The 18,018-nt window shown below is 40.6% G+C and overlaps 2 protein-coding genes and 1 non-coding gene across 7 annotated transcripts in view; 1 reads left to right on the top strand and 2 right to left on the bottom strand.

Moving 5' to 3' along the window:
• Positions 1–13,677, bottom strand: part of ELF1 (E74 like ETS transcription factor 1) — a 111,141-nt gene extending 97,464 nt beyond the window's left edge. The window contains exon 1 of the mRNA XM_011289711.4: positions 13,583–13,677. The gene's annotated coding sequence lies outside the window, so the exon portion shown is untranslated. The remainder of the gene's footprint in view (positions 1–13,582) is intronic.
• Positions 13,481–13,552, bottom strand: TRNAE-UUC. Its single transcript has one exon. It is a non-coding gene; the product is annotated as a tRNA-Glu (tRNA).
• A 47-nt stretch (positions 13,678–13,724) lies between the features above and the next one.
• Positions 13,725–18,018, top strand: part of WBP4 (WW domain binding protein 4) — a 76,999-nt gene continuing 72,705 nt past the window's right edge. For 2 of the 5 annotated variants that reach the window (XM_045053686.1, XM_045053699.1), the window contains exons 1-4: positions 14,251–14,401; positions 15,348–15,420; positions 17,540–17,602; positions 17,692–17,815. In XM_045053686.1, the coding sequence (XP_044909621.1) occupies positions 14,400–14,401; positions 15,348–15,420; positions 17,540–17,602; positions 17,692–17,815 (262 nt within the window). In that variant the 5' untranslated portion in view covers positions 14,251–14,399. Of the gene's footprint in view, positions 13,864–14,250; positions 14,402–15,347; positions 15,421–15,638; positions 16,364–17,539; positions 17,603–17,691; positions 17,816–18,018 lie in introns of those variants that run through there. The other 3 variants (XM_045053691.1, XM_011289664.3, XM_045053696.1) reach the window with 3 other exon arrangements.

Below are 18,018 nucleotides of genomic sequence, written 5' to 3'. Positions count from 1 at the left end.
CATGTCTCACTGGTCACATATTTTAGCCTGATAGCATTCCTGACCCACAATAGTTCTGTAATAAATATTTGCTGAATGAAAACATTTGGAAGTCAACTAAATATTGGCTCAATGATAAATCTGTTTTTTCTCTTCCACACAAAACAAACCATTCTCAGGTCATTTCTGTAGAAGTCTAAATTACACAAAAAGCAAGGCCTTTTCCTCACTTTCCTGAATGGACTGATATCTCTGAATAGGTTGGTTAAGGCTGGGTCTGGCAGCCCTATTTGGGGATCAAGGCAAGAACAGTAAACTTTATATTCATTAAGAAATCACAGTTTCTGGGTTAGTCCCCATGCTCACACCTGAACATCTCATTGTGTTAATAGACAATGAATACAATTAAACAGAGAGAGAGGCATGGAGAGAGAAGGAGAGAAAAAAGAAAAACTCCCAATAGAGTAGAACTGATTATCCAAATAGGGCCCTTTCCCTCAACTTTTGGTCTTCTGTCCCTCTCAGGCTTTTACTTACACAACCTTCTGTCAATAAGCTAATTCTAAATAATTAGAAACAAACTGGTAATTGTTTCAGTAAAAAGGAATATTCAAATGAGATACTTAGCCTACAGGCTTTATATTTCACAATACTGTACACATGGAACAATTAGTGACTTCTTTAAACTCTTATTTTACTACCATCACAAAGGATACACTTTAGCTGTAGCTAAACTGCTCTGCTGCTCTTCTTCCCTACTTGAAACCATATCACTGGTACAAATGAAAACTTTAAAACTTAAAAGTATTTTAGATCTACGATCATTTCAGAAAATATTTCTTGGACTCACACAACGCTCTCAGTATTTCAATGTTCTCAAATTTCTATCTCCAGGTCTTGCTCTTGAACTCCAGATTCTTCTATCCAACTTGACAACTCCATTCAAATGTCTAATAGACTTTTCAAACTTACCTCATCCAAATCTGAATTCCTGATCTTCCCTCCAAAACCTACTCTACCCAGTTGTCTCCAGTTGTCTTGGTAGAGATTCAACACTTCTAGCTGCTCACAACAAAAACCTTGGCCACTGACTCTTCTTTCAGTCCTCTAGTCATATCCAACCTGTCGAAAAAATCCTGTTGGTTCAATCTTCAAAACATATATAAAATCCGAAAATCATTCAACTTCATTGCTACTCTCACGCTGCAAACCACCTTCCGCTCTCATCTGCATCACTTCAGAGTCTTCCTGCTTCTATTCTTCTTTCCCTACAACATACTCTCAAAGCAGCAGCCAGAAGTAACCTATTTAAAAAGACAAGTCAGGTTATATCACTCTCCTGCTTCAAAACCCTCCTGTAGTTCTTCTTTTCACACACAAAAATAGAAGTCTTCATAACAACTTCAAGAATAAGATCCTACTCTGGCCCCAACCTCTATGATTGTATCTCTTACTACTTCCTGCTTGCTTGCTCTCTTCTCATCATACTGACCTCTCCTTGCTATCCCAGGAACATATCAAGCATTCTTCCACTCCAGGTCTATGCACTGCCTGTTCTCACCGCCAGGGAGCCTTTTCTGTTAGATATCCAGGTAGCTAACCTCTTCTACTTCTTACAGTAAACCACTGAAGTAATAGGTACTAAACTGTTCAGACTTCTCAGTGTGAAATATGACTCTGCCTCTTCTCTATCCTTTAAATATGGAATTGGCCAAGTGATTTGCTTTGGCCAATGACATAACAACAAAACACAAGCACAGGCCTACCAAGTATAGGTACACGGGAGCTTAACCTCTCTTGCTGCTTGGGATCCCTCCAGCCACCACTAAGGTATGACAGCCACACAGAGAGCCCCTCAGCCATGTGAGCAAAGCCACTCTAGATTAAGTATATAGCCCCAGCCGAGTCAGTTCTGATCTGAAGAATCACCCAATCAAAAAATAACAATATACAGGATACACATAGTTGCTAAAAAATCATGATGTGCTCATTTAAAGCCAGGATTAAAAACCATTCTCACTGTAGAATCCTATGTCATTTCTATAACATCCCAAACTTTTTAAAAACCTCCTATTTTGAACTTTAGAATTTAGTGTGAACCACCTCAACAGACATTTCCCAAATTTAAAGATACTAAAATGAGCGTGTATAACCTGCTACATATTAAGAATTCAGATAATTACAAATTAGAAAAATAAGTCCCCAGGACTTACCAACCTCTCTCTGCTTTTATTTTTGCTACTGTTTCCCACTATCCTTTCTCCCCATTCTTCAAGACTCTGCTAAAGTTGAGCTGAGAGAATATATAAGAAAAGTGATGAAACCTTAAAAAAAAAAAAAAAAGGATATGCCTTAAATTATCTCAAGTATCTAAATGTAGGTAAAGACAGGGACACCTGGGTGGCTCAGTCAGTTAAGTGTCCGACTCTTGATTTTGGCTCAGGTCATGATTGCAGGGTCGTGGAATCAAGCCCTGTGTCAGGAACCATGCTGGGTGTGGAGCCTGCTTGGGATTCTCTCTCTCTGCCCCTGCTTGTGCTTGCTCTCTCTAAACAAAACAAAACAAACAACAACAACAACAAAAAACCCAACCCCAATTTTGACAACCTCAAACCTATCTCCCATTCCTTCTCATTCCCTTCACAGCTAAGCTTGCTCAAAGATTTATCTGTATTCCATTTCTTCATTTCCCACTCATTCTTAGACTCATACTAATCTAATCTAATCCTACCACTATTATGCTACTAAATCTGTTCTAACTAAAGTCAATGACCAGACAGGTAAACCCAATTAACGCTTTCAGAACTTGTTCTGTTGGACCTGATAAATGTTCTGTCCTGGTTTTTCCCCAATTCTGGACTACTTTCCCTTAGTCGTCTCTGCCCCGCCTCCACGTACCTCCCACTGAACAGTAGAGGTTCTAAAGATTCCACTGAAGGCCGCCTTCTCTCTCTACACTCTCCCTGGGCAAATCCATCCATTTCTAGGGTTTCAACTACCAAGTTAGAGTATAAAGGTGAAAATCACCTCTGTTCAATTACCCTTGATATTCCCCTTAAATTTGTTAAGTACATGTCACCACATCAACAGGCCACATTGAAAATCAATATATCATCTGAATAAATACAAATGAACCATTTTTCCCTTGGACATTCAAGCACCAGATTGAGTAGGTAATTCATATTTAAAAGCCACATTGTAGGAAAAGATACATAGTTTTTCTCCTTACTTCCACTCCATTCCACCAACATACTTTTTGGTTTAAAACTCATCAATGTCTGTCATCTTTGCATAAGATAATATTCAAACCCCTTAACATGGCCTACAATGCCTTACATAATCTGATATGTGCCACTGTCACCTCCCACCACTTTTCACACATCACAGCCCTCAGGGCCTTCTTTCATCTCCCAAAGGATACCCTTTCTTTCCCAGCTTTGGAGCATTTGCAAAATGCTACTCCCTCAAGTCTCACTTCCCTTTCTGTTTGTTCCCTGCTTTTTCCCAGCCACTGCTTACTCATCCTTCAGGTCTCTATTTAAATGTCATTTTCTTAGAGAAGCTTTTTCAGTATAGCCTTTCAACCTACTCTGTCAGGGGTCTGTCTCCCTGGTGTGTGTGTAACACTCAAGCACACTTTTTTACTTGTTCAGTTGGTATCTGTCTCCCACACTAAACTGTAAGCTTCTTGAGGATCTTATCTGCTTTTCTCATGGTTCTGTCCTCAGCACCTAATACCTGAATATCGACCAGATTAGTAACTTCAACCTCATTACAGAGGTTTTTATAACCTTACATTCTGCACATCCAAATATAAATTCAAATTTCCCTTTACAAAAAACTACAGTAAAATGTACATAAAATTTACCATCTTAACTATTTTTAAGTGTGCAGTTTAGTGGCAATAGGTACATTCACACTGTTGTGCAACTGATCTCCGTAATTCTTTTCATCTTGTAAAACTGAAACTCTCTACCCGTTAAACAAATCCCAACTCCCCCTTCCCCCAGCCTCTGGCAATCATCATTCTACTTTGTCTCTATGATTTTGATTACACTTTGATACCACAAATAAGTGGAATCGTGCAGTATGTGTCTTTTTGTGACTAGCTTATTTCACTTAGCATGTCCTGCAGGTTCATCCACGTTGTAGCAAATTGCAGAATTTCCTTCCTTTTTAAGACTGAAAAATATTCTACTGTATGTACATACCACATTTTGTTTAGCCGTTTATCCACTGAAGAACACTTAGGTAATTTCCATCGTTCACCTATTGTGAATAATGTTGCTGTGAACATGGATGTTCAGAGTCTCTTTGAGACTCTGCTTTTAATTCTTTGGGCAGACAGCCATAAATGGGAATGCTGGATCATATAGTAATTCTATTTCTAACTTTTCGAGGAACCACCATAAAACTTTCCAAAGTAGCTGTGCCATTTTACATTCCTATGAACAGTACACTAGAGCTCCAATTTCTCCATATTCTCTCCAACACTTGTTATTTCCTGTCTTTTTTTTAATAGCAGGCATTCTAATGAGTATGTAGTTTTGCTTTTATGCAAAATGTATGTGCTTTCGTTTTCCTACAAACCTGTGGTAAAAAGCCCCCTTAAAATATTCCCCATAAACTAACCTAAGACATTCTAGAAGGTATTGAAAACAGAAACGAGACAGTCTTTGACAGCAGGATTTTAAGGAACAGTAAAATTGTGGTTTATGTGCAATGGCAAAAAAACACGGGAAAACGAAAAAAGAAATGGCATTCCTACTCATATCTGAAATTCCCTGATGTCAACTGCCCACTTGGCATTTTGAATTCCTTACGCCTATGTTCTGCCTTCCATCAGGAAGGCACCTTCCTGTGCTTCTGTGCACCCCTGTACCTTCCCACAGTGCTAGGAGTCCGCCTGAGGGCAATCTCTTTCTGTCACACTCTTCCTTTCTACTTCAGCTCTTACAACTGGGGTGACTGCCTGCCTTACTCAGGGGGTGATTGAGTAGCAAGGCCCCATCCTTCCCAGTTAATAGGGTCATCTGTGTTTCTTGGCATAAGGGAGTATCAGTGATAAACACAGATGTCAGAAAAGTCATAGTAAAACAAATCCCATTAGAATTTTGGAAGTTTGAATTATATAATTAAATCTGGAAACAAATAAAAAGCTTCACACAAAGCAATATATCAACACATCCTAAACCAGAAATGCATCCTGGTCTTGGGATTTTAAGTCCAAAAGAAACTTTAACTAAATTAAAAGATTAAACTACAAATAAAGATTTAAGACTATAAGGACTGTCTGAATGTAGAAGTCACTAGTTAAGTACCTTCCCAGAGAACTAAAATAAAGCAAAAAAAAAAAAAAAAAGTTTTAAAAAGAAGTTATTTATTTAATAGTGAGTGGTCTGCACTCATATATAAACTTTTAAATTTGCACACACACACACACACACACACAGAAACTTATGAAATAGTGGTTATTTAACAAAATTCAACTAACCTAGGCTGGAATTACTTTTCAGAGAACAAAGGGTTTTATATTTACATTTATGAAAATGTCTTAAATTTACATTTATATTTACAGATGTAAAAAGTAAAAGAAAACGTTTACTACCATTATTCCTGAAATAGTCACCATTCTAGCATAAAAAGACAGACACTGAACAATAACAAAGTTTCTTAAGTTCAGACTAAATATCCAACTAAAAGCTTTTTATAGAAATTTAATGTCATTTATAGTTTTAAAAGTGATGATGATGATGAAACCACTCAATATTAAAAAACATAAATCCATCTCTAACTTTACTAGCTCTTTGTCCCAATACTTAGGAAAGGAGCAAATGAACCATGAAGTATTTTGAAAGTTACTTTCCTTAAACAATATCTAAATAACACTTTTTAAAAAAAAATTTTTTTTAGTATTTATTTATTTTTGAGAGAGAGACAGAATGCAAGTGGGTTAGGGGCAGAGAGAGAGGGAGACACAGAATCCAAAGCAGTCTCCAGGTTCCAAGCTGTCAGCAAAGAGTCCCCCGTGGGGTTCGATCCCACAAACTCTGAGATCATGACCTGGGCCGAAGTCAGACCTTTCAACCGACTGAGCCACCCAGGTGCCCCTAATTAACAGTTTTTTTACTGAGCAATATACCTTGTAAACCTAGGTAAACATTTGTAATTCTTCACCTAAATGAAGACTTAAATTACAAAGTATATATACATCGACTATAGAATATAAGATATAAATGTTGCAGGGGTGCCTGGGCAGTTCAGTTGATTAAGCTTCCGACTCTTGATTTCGGCTCAGGTCATGATCTCAGGGTCTGTGAGTTCGAGCCCCACATCAGGCTCTCTACTGACAGCGTGCAGGCTGCTTGGGATTCTCTCCCTCCCTCTCTCTCTCTCTCTCAAAATGAATAAAATAAACTTTTTAAACCATGTTGCAAAAAAATTTATAAAGGTCACCCTCAATCCCATACATTTACTTTGAAAAAGTTAAATAAAATAAAACAACTTAAAGTATATGTGTCATGCTACACTTTTGAGAAAAACTCAGAGAAAATTTAATTATTTAAAATCATTAACACTCAGGGCACGTGGGTGGCTCAGTCGGTTAAGCATCTAACTTCGTCCAATTTCAGCTCAGGTCATGATCTCAGGCCTCATAAGTTCAAGCCCTGCATGGGGCTCTGTGCTGACAGCTTGGAGCCTGGAGCCTGCTTCAAATTTTATGTCTCCCTCTCTCTCTCTGCCCCTCCCCCACTTGCACTCTGTCTCTCTAAACAATGAATAACATTAAAAAAATTTTTTTTAAATCATTAACACTCAATTTGAAAATCTCTTCATTACCAAAATGTAAGGTCCCTAAGATGAAGTATCAGGTAACTTAAGGGGCTGGGGGTCCAGATGATACTTCTTCATTCTTCTCCTCAGACTGGGTATCACATTCAGAAAGCATGCACAATTGCTGACCTCAGAATTCTGCTTCAGCTCAATTCTGCTTTACTGCTAACACAAATTTCAAGCGCTAAATGGCCACTCCACCCCTCCTGACACCTCAGGGAATACAAGCCATTTACAACATTAGGCTTGTAAACAGCTCTTCTGCTGGGAAAGTTTTATTTTGTAGAGTTCTAGACAGAACCATTTCCTGAGTTGCAGAGAGCAAATAAGTCTTTCACGATCATGATTTCATTTCGATGCAAACTAGCTCACCAGTTTAATTTGTGAGCAGACTGCCCTTCTACATAAGTAATACAGAACAAAATCCAAATTGTTTACATAAATACAATTAAGGCAATTCATCAAAGCATGAAGAACTTCTAACAATAAAATCCAACTCTACAAAAAATGAGAAGGGAAGGTCACTTTCACTTAGCCAAAGAAAAGGGGGAGGGTGGGGAGTTTCACATATTTCTCAAGAAACAGAACTCTCAAAATCTACCATGTTATAACATAGGATGAAAAAATTAGTACAATAGAAAAAAAGACTATTTTACAACATGCCATCATGTTTTAAAAAACACACTCTTTGATAGGAAATTTCTGGAGCAAAGAGGTATCTAAACAGCATTCTTTAATTTCTTTGTAACTTTAAACAACTGATTGTATTTTAAACTCCCCTTCTCTAAAAGCCTCTGAAAAAGCTCAGAAAACTAATTTTACTTTTCAATTACCATAACCCACAAATACAGATGTGGAAGAACCATAATCAGCTCTAAAATAGTGAATTTCAAATGAATGAAGTTTTATCACAATTCATACTGTCCACAGGGTGGCAGTCTGACAGCCTTAAATTTGTCTCTGGACTTAATGTACAATTTTAGTATTCAAAAAGACACATGCACATACAGGTGGGCAATAATAGTTTCCTGTCTGACCAACCCTAGGAGCAAAAAAAAAAAAAAAAAAAAAAAGTCTATGCTTTTTAACTGCTCTATTTCTTTTAGGAATGCTTACTTCCTGACATCTTCAATTTTTCCTTCAATGTGCCTTTTTTTAAAATCTGATCCTTTGTATTCTCCCACCACCACCCTAGTTAAGGCCTGACCCAAAGGGTGAGTGAGAGCAAGAAGAGGAATAGGAAGACACAATCTTTCCATCCTCCAGTTTATCCTGCACACTACTACCAAATTAATTTCATCAAAACACAAGAAATCTCTTCTCCCAGCTAATTACTTACCCCAAATTCAAAGACCTGCACAATCAGAACCTTCCAAAATCTATCTAAATGATCTGGAAGAGTCAAGGGGATCTGTAAAATAAACTACTTTGAACAGACCTTCCAACAACCTGGTTTTCATTCATTCATTCAAACACTTCTTTTTTTTTTCTTTTAATTTTTTTTTTTTTAACGTTTATTTATTTTTGCGACAGAGAGACACAGAGCATGAACAGGGGAGGGTCAGAGAGAGAGGGAGACACAGAATCTGAAACAGGCTCCAGGCTCCGAGCAGTCAGCACAGAGCCCGACGCGGGGCTCAAACTCACATACCGCGAGATCGCGACCTGAGCCAAAGTCGGACGCTTAACCGACTGAGCCACCCAGGCGCCCCACATTCAAACACTTCTAAATGTTCTCCAAGTGCCAAGCACTGTTCCAGGTGCTGATGATACAGAAGAGAATAAGGCAAAGTTCCTGCTTAAAAGTTATTCTCTTTACTGGACAGTTTTGAATTCAAAGTTGTTAGGGGTAAGGGGATAAGCCCCCAAGCACTTCTAGTTCTCCACAAGTATGGGCCACTGGAAACACACTAGTGGTTGAGGGGGATGATAAAGATACCAGAGATCTGCCAGCACTGACATTGTCTGCTACAAGCCCTAATCTATTTTTGCAGCCTTATTTCCTATTCCTATCCCACATGTACCCTCAGTTCAGCCAAAATGTGCTACAAACTGTTAATGTGCCTCTGCTCCTGCTTGCTTCCTTCTTAATGCTTTGCCTTTCACCGTATCATCTCCATGAGCAAAAGCCTAACCAGACTTCAAAGCCCATCTCAAACGTTGCCTCCTAGAAGAGGCCTCTCCCCATTCACTTCACGTGAATCCAGATGTGATATTTTAGAGACCTTCAAACCCATGGCTTTTATGGGCATTTATCTGAGCATTTATCACACTATACATTGCATCATAATTATCTGTATACTTTAACCCTCTTTCATCAGTTATTTATTGAACACTTGATACGTTCCTGGACTATCTAGGAGCTAGAATTGCAGTGTTAAATTATTCCATTAACATTTTAAAAATACTATCCAAATGCTAAATGTAAAATGTAATATTACATGTTTTTTGCTTCAATCTTTTAACAATTTTGTTGATATAATCTACATACCATCACAAAGTTCACCCGTTCAAAGAGTAGAGCTGAATGATTTTTAGTTTACAGTTGTGCAACCATTATCATTATTAGATGATTAAATGATTTTAAGACCTTTCAACCACTCTAAAAAGAAACCTTATACCTACATTAGCAGTTACTCCTCATGCCTTTTAACCACTGTGTCCCCTGCCCTCAATCCTCAGCAACCATAAACTATACTCTTTCTCTTCTAGATTTACCTAATTCTGGACAGTTCATATAAATGGAATCATAGAAAATGGGGTCTTTTGAGCCCAGCTTCTTTCACTTAGCATATGGTCTTGAGATTGATCCATACTGTGTCATGTACCAGTTCATTCCCTTTTATTGACAAATAATATTTGACTGTATGGATACATTCTCATTTTATTTATTCAGTTGATAGACATTTGGGTTGTTTCTACTTTCTGCTTATGAATAATGTTGTTATAAACGTGTGTACATATTTTTTTGCGGACATGTGTTAATTTATCTTCGGTATATACCTAGGAATGGAACTGTTGGGTCGTATTGTAATTCTATGTTTAACATTTTGAGGGAACTGCCATCCCGTTTTCCAGAGTGACTGTACCATTTTACATGTCTACCAGCACTATATGAGGGTTCTAATGTATTCACTTTCGCTCGAATCTTAAAGAATAAGAATGATCTCACTCTGTGATATCCTTACCCTCATGGAACTTACATTCTAGTGGAAAAAGAAATAAATAGAAACAAACATGTTAATTTCAGATAACTAAGAAAAAGGAGAAAACAAGAGAGTAATGTAACCAAAAGAAAAGGGTGGTCAAAAAGACCTCACTGAGAAAGTAAGGTTGACCTGAAATATGAATAGCTGGAGGAGAGATATTCCAGGCAGTGGAAACAGCTAGAAATAAAAGTGATAAAAGAAGAAGTTTGGCACGTTCAAGGAACAAAAAGGAAGCCAGTGTGGCTGATGCATAATGAAGAGGCAGAGAAAGCAGGAGATGAAGTTGGGGAGGTAAGCAGAGGCCAGATGATATTGGGCCTCAGAGACCACAGTAACGTCTTTGGATTTTAAAATGCCACCACCCCTTGTATTTCTTTTCAATCCTTTGTATTTCTTTAAAGATAGGTGTTCATCTGTGAAAATATTTATTAAACTGTCACATATCTTCTGATTGCATCTAACAGTACCAAAGATTAAAGAGACCATTTGGGTAAATAAATGCGATTCAAGGGGCATCTGGGTAGCTCAGTCGGCTAAGCAGCCGACTTCGGCCCATGTCATGATATCACGCTTCATGAGTTTGAGCCCCATATCAGGCTCTGTACCGACAGCCCAGAGCCTGGAGCCTGCTTCAGAATCTGTGTCCTCCCTCTCTCTGCTGCTCCCCTGCTTGCACTCTATGTCTCTCTCTCTCAAAAATAAATAAACATTAAAAAAAAATAAAAATAAATAAATGCAGTTCAATTAGTATCACTTTATTCTGTGGTCCAGGAGAGAACACCTAAAATGTGACTACCAATGGCCTTTTAGTAACAAGGCAAGAGCACAAATTTATCACCTAGTCTTAACCTATTTAAGGTGTATGCCTTACTGACAGTAACTAGCACCTCAGTCTTAGAATATTAAGGTCATTTTCAATAAAGCAAGCTAGTAAGAATATAATTGCAAATAATTCTCATGATTTAAACTTAGATTTCATTTTTTCAAATTGAATTCTGACTGCTTTTCTCATTCTATTAAAAGTTAATATTCAACTAGTAAACAAAACCTATGGGCACATGTTTATATTACTTGAATTTTTTAAAACAGTAAGTTTTCACATGTTACTTCTCTACTTGGTTTTTTCAAAGGAAAAGGGTTGTTAAAACCCTGGTCACATAAACACCAATCCTTTGATAAAAGAACCTCTCACCTCGTCAAAATTTATTAAGGTGAAATTCTCTTCCACATGCTTCTCACTCCAAGACCTGTGTCCAGACTATTTGCCAACTTCATACTTGTTGATCCCAACTCTCCCCAGCTCCCCCACCCTCAACTCCCCTCAGCTTTAGGAGACACATTCTCCACCAGGAGAAATCCAACCAGTTCTCCAAGGTCCAGGGCAAATACTCTCCCTTCTACCTCTCCTTTCCAGTCCTCTTTCCTGAACAGAACTGACATCTCACCTCTGGGTTCCTGTAGCACTCACTTCTGCAACTCAGATACCTTGTTTGGCCTGGTCTATAACAATACATGAATCTGAGAAATACCGTCACCAAACTCCTGCCCTCAGCATACCTTCAAGTATACACAAAGCTATTTGCAATTCCTGGGTGCTCAACTGAAAATCACATCCATTTTAGCACCGTTAGGTACAGTATGATACCAAATCATCACAAAATGTAAAGTCAAGAGTTAAGCCCTCACTGGACACGAGGAAGGGGGCTTCGTTCCACCCAAATTCAGACCAAAGTCTTCAGTAGTTTCTCAATAATGACATGATCCCATTCTTCATTTTAAATGAAACTTTTCCAAAAAAAAAAATTAAAAAATGAACCTTTCCCACTCACATTACCTATTCAAGAATGCTCAACAATCCTTGCCATTCTATCTAAAGTTTTGGAGTGATACGTATTATCAAGAATTTATGGCTGTAAACCCAGAGTACAGAGAAGGTGAAAGATCCACAAAAAGTCAATCGCAAGCTAATGACAGGAGCCAAAACACAATTACATTCAGTGTTGTACCCACAACTTACACCAACGTCAACAACAGTAACTTTCAAAAGCATGTGATGGTGCTTGGTGTAAACATTTGAATTAAAAAACATATAAAATACTTCTAGTTCTGGGAGTTTATTTACAATATAAAAGTGATTAATCCTTAATCATGCGGATCACGTTAACAGATTGTTTCAAAACTCATTGTGCCGGCAAAATATAAGTTTGGGAATGCGCACACTAACCACCCAATCATCTGCTCTTAGTAATGGCACTGACCAGAAACCCATCCACAAGAGCCACTTTTTCCTTCTCTATTTGTTCCCAGAAGCCCAATGGACTAAACATTATAGCTCACCCCCTTTTCTAATTTCAGCTTGCATTTAAGATAACGCTTTTGTTTCATTTACAGCTCACATGCTGCTGACACAGCTGCCCCTTCTTTGTAATAAACACAGGGCTTCTATACTTAAAAATACAGTGAAACTTTGTTGGAACATCCCCTCCCCAGTCTTCAGCCAATTTTCTCTCTTCCAAGCCCCACCTCCACCCCAAGATTTTCTATCAGAGGCGCTCAAAACGTTAGACCCTTTGGAAAGTTAAATTTCTTCTTGAAAGGCATCTCATCGTAGTGGTGTTTTTTTTTCCTCCGCAACATGTGCGCGCGCGCGCTTTAAAGCGGGGTTGTGGGGGGGGGGGACGCGCATTCCCTTCCCCAGAGGCCTTCCCAGGCAGAGACAGGCACTCGAGCCTGTGGCTCTGGAGTCCGCGGTACTTTTCTGAGCTGCGACCAGCGCCCCCGAGGTCAAGCTGGGACGAGCTGGCCGCTGCGGGAGAGCCGGGTGGACACGCGGCCGGTCGGGCGGTGACGGGCAGCTGCGCGGACGGGAAAGCGCGCCCGCGGGCACCGAAGCACGCCAGACCGCCTCGCCGCCGCGTGCCCCGCGACAGGAGGCTTTGTGCGGGGGCCGGGGCGGGGGGGGGGTTCCCGTGAACAACAGCCGGCGGAATGAGAACGAGGACTCCGAAAGGGGCGCGGGCTCGCGGCGGGCAGGGGACGAACACGCCCCCGCGTCGCCTGGGACCGTCGGAAAACTGGGGCCGCGGAGGGTGTGGGCCCCAGGGGGGCGCTGGGAGGAGATAAGGCGAGGCCAGAGTTAATCATCACCTCCCCAGCGTCTGGGAAAGGACGACTCGGGGCGAAGGAGCGGGCGGGCAGCCCCTGGGAAAGTGAAACTCCTTCCTCGCGGCTCAGCCCCGCCAGCCAGAGGAGGGAAGCGAGGGGACCCTGAGCGCACTCGCTCCTCCAGCCAGCCCGGCGCAGCACGGGTCACGGAGTCGCTAACAACTACACTAATGCTCGTTTTTCACAAACTCATCATGAGAAGGAGACAAGTAGAAAGCCAGAGCTACTGAAAATAAAATAAGTAAGATCCCTCATTCGGTTTAAAAAAAAAAAAAAAAAAAAAAGCTACGACATTCCCATACCGGGAGTCGAACCCGGGCCGCCTGGGTGAAAACCAGGAATCCTAACCGCTAGACCATATGGGAAGCGCTGGTAGGGACACTGCCGTGACTCACCTGACAGACGCAGGCACTACCGCTGCCTCTGCTCCACTTGCCCGCGCCGCCGCTCCCCGCTGTCGCCTTTGCGCCGCTGGAGCCGCCGCCGCCGCCGCTGCCCACGCGCTCTCACAGCGAAGAAACTAGCACAGCCCGTGCGCGCGGGCGTCGCGGGGGCGGGGCGGGGCCACTCCGCCGCCTCCGGAAAGTTCTGAGGCAAAGCCCAGCAACTCGCGGCCCCGAAACCAGCTGTTTCACCTTTCTTTTTTTTAACTCCGCCAACGGCCCCCAGCCTACAGGTCCGGGTTGCTCCGCTGGTCAAAGGGCGTGCGGACTAGTTGGCAAAGTTGAGGGCGGCGACGTCTCGGGGAACAGCTGTTTGCGCTCGGGGCGGAGGCGGCGCGCGAGCTCCTTGGCCACGAGCCAGCGAGCCTAGAGGAAGGGTGGAGGTTCTGGATCCCAGGGGAAGAGAGAGAGTGAAGTCGGGATGATTCGGGAACTTGAGGCGTGAGGTTCTCGTCCTTCGGCTCAAGTCCCGTCGCGCTTTCACCCTTTCTCGGTGACCTCAACCCCTTTATACCGACCCCACCTCTCAGGATCCTGGAGTACCGCCCCTGTAGGGGGAGGGGAAGAGGAGGAGATTTCGAACGCGGATTGAGTCGCCTGGGCACCCGTAGTTGGGAACCGTGGAACACTGGTCCCGGGGAAAGAGGGAGGTGTCCGGGCTTGGAGGCTCGGGTGGGCCTCGCGGCGGGCCGGGCCTCACCTCGCCCCGCGCGGGGAACACGAGCTCGAGCCGGACCCGGGGGCGGCGCGCGGAGCGGCTGGTCCAGTCATGTGAGTCGGGTCTCAGGCTCTAAACAACGAAGTGTTGTTTCTCTGGGCGGCCCTTTCCCCGCGGGTCTCGCACTCCACCACCATCCCTCCCCACCTCCTCCTTTCGGCTGGAGGCGTGACGGAGGTGTTCTTAACTCGCTCGGGACTGTCACCAGACAGGCCGGGCCGGTTCTCTGGGCGGGTAGAAATGCTACCCTGCGGAGCGCCTTGGGGGCCTGAAGCACGGGCCTGGGGAGGGAGGCTGGCGGCCAGTTGGGGTTAGACTGCCTCCCGGGAAGCAACCGGGTGCTCACTTGCACTGTTGGGGGTCGCTAGCACCCTGTTCGATGCCGTAGCACTTGAACGTGGGGTGTTGTGAAACTTTAGGGTTGGACTTCGGCCACGGCTGCCCTCCTCCGCCTGGTAGAAACGGCCAGTCTTGGCTAGCGTGCTCTTTTTTAAGTCTTGCCGGCTGAGAGGTCTCGGCTTTTCCAACTCTCTCTTGCCCTGAGGCTCTAGAACAAACTGTATTAACTGATAGTCCCGGAGGAACCACAGTCTCTCACCTGAGGAGTCTTGTTCTTTGCTCTTTTAATGGAAAGAACTTTATTTAAAGCAAACCTTGAGTTTTTTCAGGCCTCCCATTACAACAGCTTCCCAAAATGCCAGAAAGACGTAAAGAAGACAAATCTTTTCCAAGATGTTTCTTATTTCTCATGGCAAATGAAAAGAAAAAAAAAAAACTTTTTTAAAACAGTTTTATGTAAGGGAGTTTTAAATCCGGTGCAGACTTTTTTCCTTTTTACTGGCAACAATTTCGACTAACTGCCGCAGTGAGATAAATAATAAAATAAGACAACATTCAGTAACAGGGGCTTATGATTGAAACTCTAAGAAAATGTAAAACATGCACAATTTTACCTTTTTATATTATAAATAACCTTAGACTTGTTTTTATCTTTTTCAGGGCAGACTACTGGAAGTCGCAACCAAAGAAATTCTGTGATTACTGCAAGTGTTGGATAGCGGACAATAGGCCTGTATGATAATTACACTATAAGAGAATCTAATAATATTTTATTCACGTGTTCCTTTTTGTCTAAACTCAGCATTTACAAAGTACCTTCATATATATTGCTTTTGATTTTTCAAAGTTGAAGGATTTCTGTTGTCTTTTCATTTCTTGTAGGAGAGCTGTGAGCTTCCTTCTTTTTCATCAGCTTAAATTCGATTATATAGTAAGCCAAATTATTTTTCTATGGTCCTTCAGTGACATTCAGGAAATGGACATTGAGTGGGTAATCTCATCCGTGTTTAGCCACACGATGTTTGTAATACTATCTGTAATACTATCTACTATCGTGTACAAAGAAACAAAAGGACAAAGCCCTTAATGTGTAAAAAGGAGCAATTATTGTAGTTTATCTTGTATCTTTTCTATTCTAATTAAATATATTTGCAGAATTTTATAGCTATAAATGGTTACATTTTAAAGAATATCATTACCTCTTTCATGGGATATGAAAATAGCTTTGTTAAGCACTTTACTACCGTATCTCTTAATCTAGATTAAGCTTTTAAGACATGAAACAAAAGCATCACTGATTCCCCCCCCTTCAAATACATGTCATAGCAGTATGTATGTAGTACATAAATACCAGTGTATCTTTGAAATATATATTTATCTCCTTTTTACTTGATAGAGTTGCATGCACAAAAAAATAGTAGTCCCATCTTTAGTAGTGTTGTATTTCTTTGGTAGATATTTATTATTGTCTACAAGGAGTTTGGGGATGTTTTTCTTCAGGGTTTTGTCTGGGTATTTGGTCTTTTGAGTAGTTGCTGAAGTTTTCAACTATCTTGTTTAACTTAGGCCTTCCTTACACATGAATGCCAGAAATTTTGAAATCTCTGCATGTTACTGGTAGTTTCTCTTCTCTTCAGCTACCCAAGCAGTTGAATGAATTTTAGGAGTCACAAAGGGTAAATAATCCATTCTAGGATGTCTTTCTTATCCTTGGATTGTTAATATACATTGATTTGCCCTTTAATTAGAAGCAAAATTAATGTCTTTTGAATGGGCCTTTAATATTCTTTGTGTGGTATAATTTAGGAAAACCAGTATATGAAAAATAGAAGATGAACATTTGTTTTACAGTGTTACCATTTAAAGAGGAATTCACTTTAGTGAATTGTAGAAAATTTACCCAAACTTCCTTACTGTATACAACCAGACATTTGTAATTTAGGGAGCATTCCTGGCTGTTTTAAATAGGTAATAACATTCACTCACTCCACTGTCCCATCCAGTTACCATCATTCTTTGTAGGTTCCACTTTTTTCATTTTCTTGTCTAATTTTTCCATTGTTTCTGTATGTATATAGAGGCTTCTATTCCAACGTACATAACATGTAGCATACCGTATACACTATCCTTCATAGTTTAGTGTGGTTTTTGTTTGTTAGTTAGTTTTCTTCATTGAACAGTGGATCCTAGAGCTTTCTCCATAGAGGGAGCTTTATTCTTTATGCCAGCAGCCAACTTTTGGTAGATAGTGCCAAATTGTCTTTCACAGGAGTTTTACATTTTGTATCATTACCACATTCTATAAATGTATTTGTTTACAATTTAGGAGGAATCCTTTACTGTCTACTTTTCTCCCAATTTGGAGGAATAAGGTTCTGAGGATTATTGTTTATTCTCTATGTCCCTTGCCTAATGTGGCAAATAGAGCAGTACAGATTCTAGGGACTTAACTGGTTTTGACTTTTTATGTTGAGAGGTGTTTCTTGAAGTTTTTTTTCCACTCCTCTTTTGGCTTCCTGTTTTGTTTGAGCCCTCATTACAATCATATTCACTGGATTAGTCATCAAGGGTATCTTGTATTTTACTTCATTGATATGGTCATCATAGTTTATTTTAAGCACCAAAGAAAACCTGGTCAGAGGGTATGATAATAAATAACATGGTTCAGTTCCCTAGCATCATTTGATAAAAAAAGGTCTAATTTGCTTTAAAATTATTCTTTTTCCTGTCAATCATTTTTTATTTCAATCTTGTTATGTTACATTCCCAAATTTACTGTTACTTATTTAGTATGAACATTATGATATTTTACGTAGCTTTCCTTTGCATTTTCTCTTTTATTCATTTTCAAGAGTGTTGAATTTCACGAAAGAGGAAAGAATCATAAGGAAAATGTGGCAAAGAGGATCAGTGAGGTAATTTAGCTTATTTCTTTCTTTGCTAATTTTTCTGTGTAAATATCAGTCCTTCACCTGGCTTTCACTTTTATATGTGTCTTCCATAGATTAAACAGAAAAGCCTGGATAAGGCAAAGGAAGAAGAAAAGGCATCAAAGGAGTTTGCCGCAATGGAGGCAGCTGCCCTGAAAGCCTACCAAGAGGATTTGAAAAGACTTGGCTTAGAGTCAGGTAAAAAAGCAGCCAGCATGTTTTAAAACTAACATCAGAGGTCATGCTAAGTGAGCTTTTATTGTTTCCATAAAGAGGTTATACACTCAGGGTATACGCTTAGTGCTTTTCCTATGCATCATAGCTCTATTTAGACTATGGGACTTTACTCCTGCACTTTGTTTTTACTTTAAAGCTTCATCTTTTAACACCTTCATTCACAA

This window comes from Felis catus, chromosome A1 (genome assembly GCF_018350175.1).
Source record: "Felis catus isolate Fca126 chromosome A1, F.catus_Fca126_mat1.0, whole genome shotgun sequence".
In the NCBI taxonomy this organism is placed as follows: domain Eukaryota; kingdom Metazoa; phylum Chordata; class Mammalia; order Carnivora; family Felidae; genus Felis; species Felis catus.
Note: the sequence above shows the minus strand (reverse complement) of the source record. Positions and strands in the feature narration are given on the sequence as shown.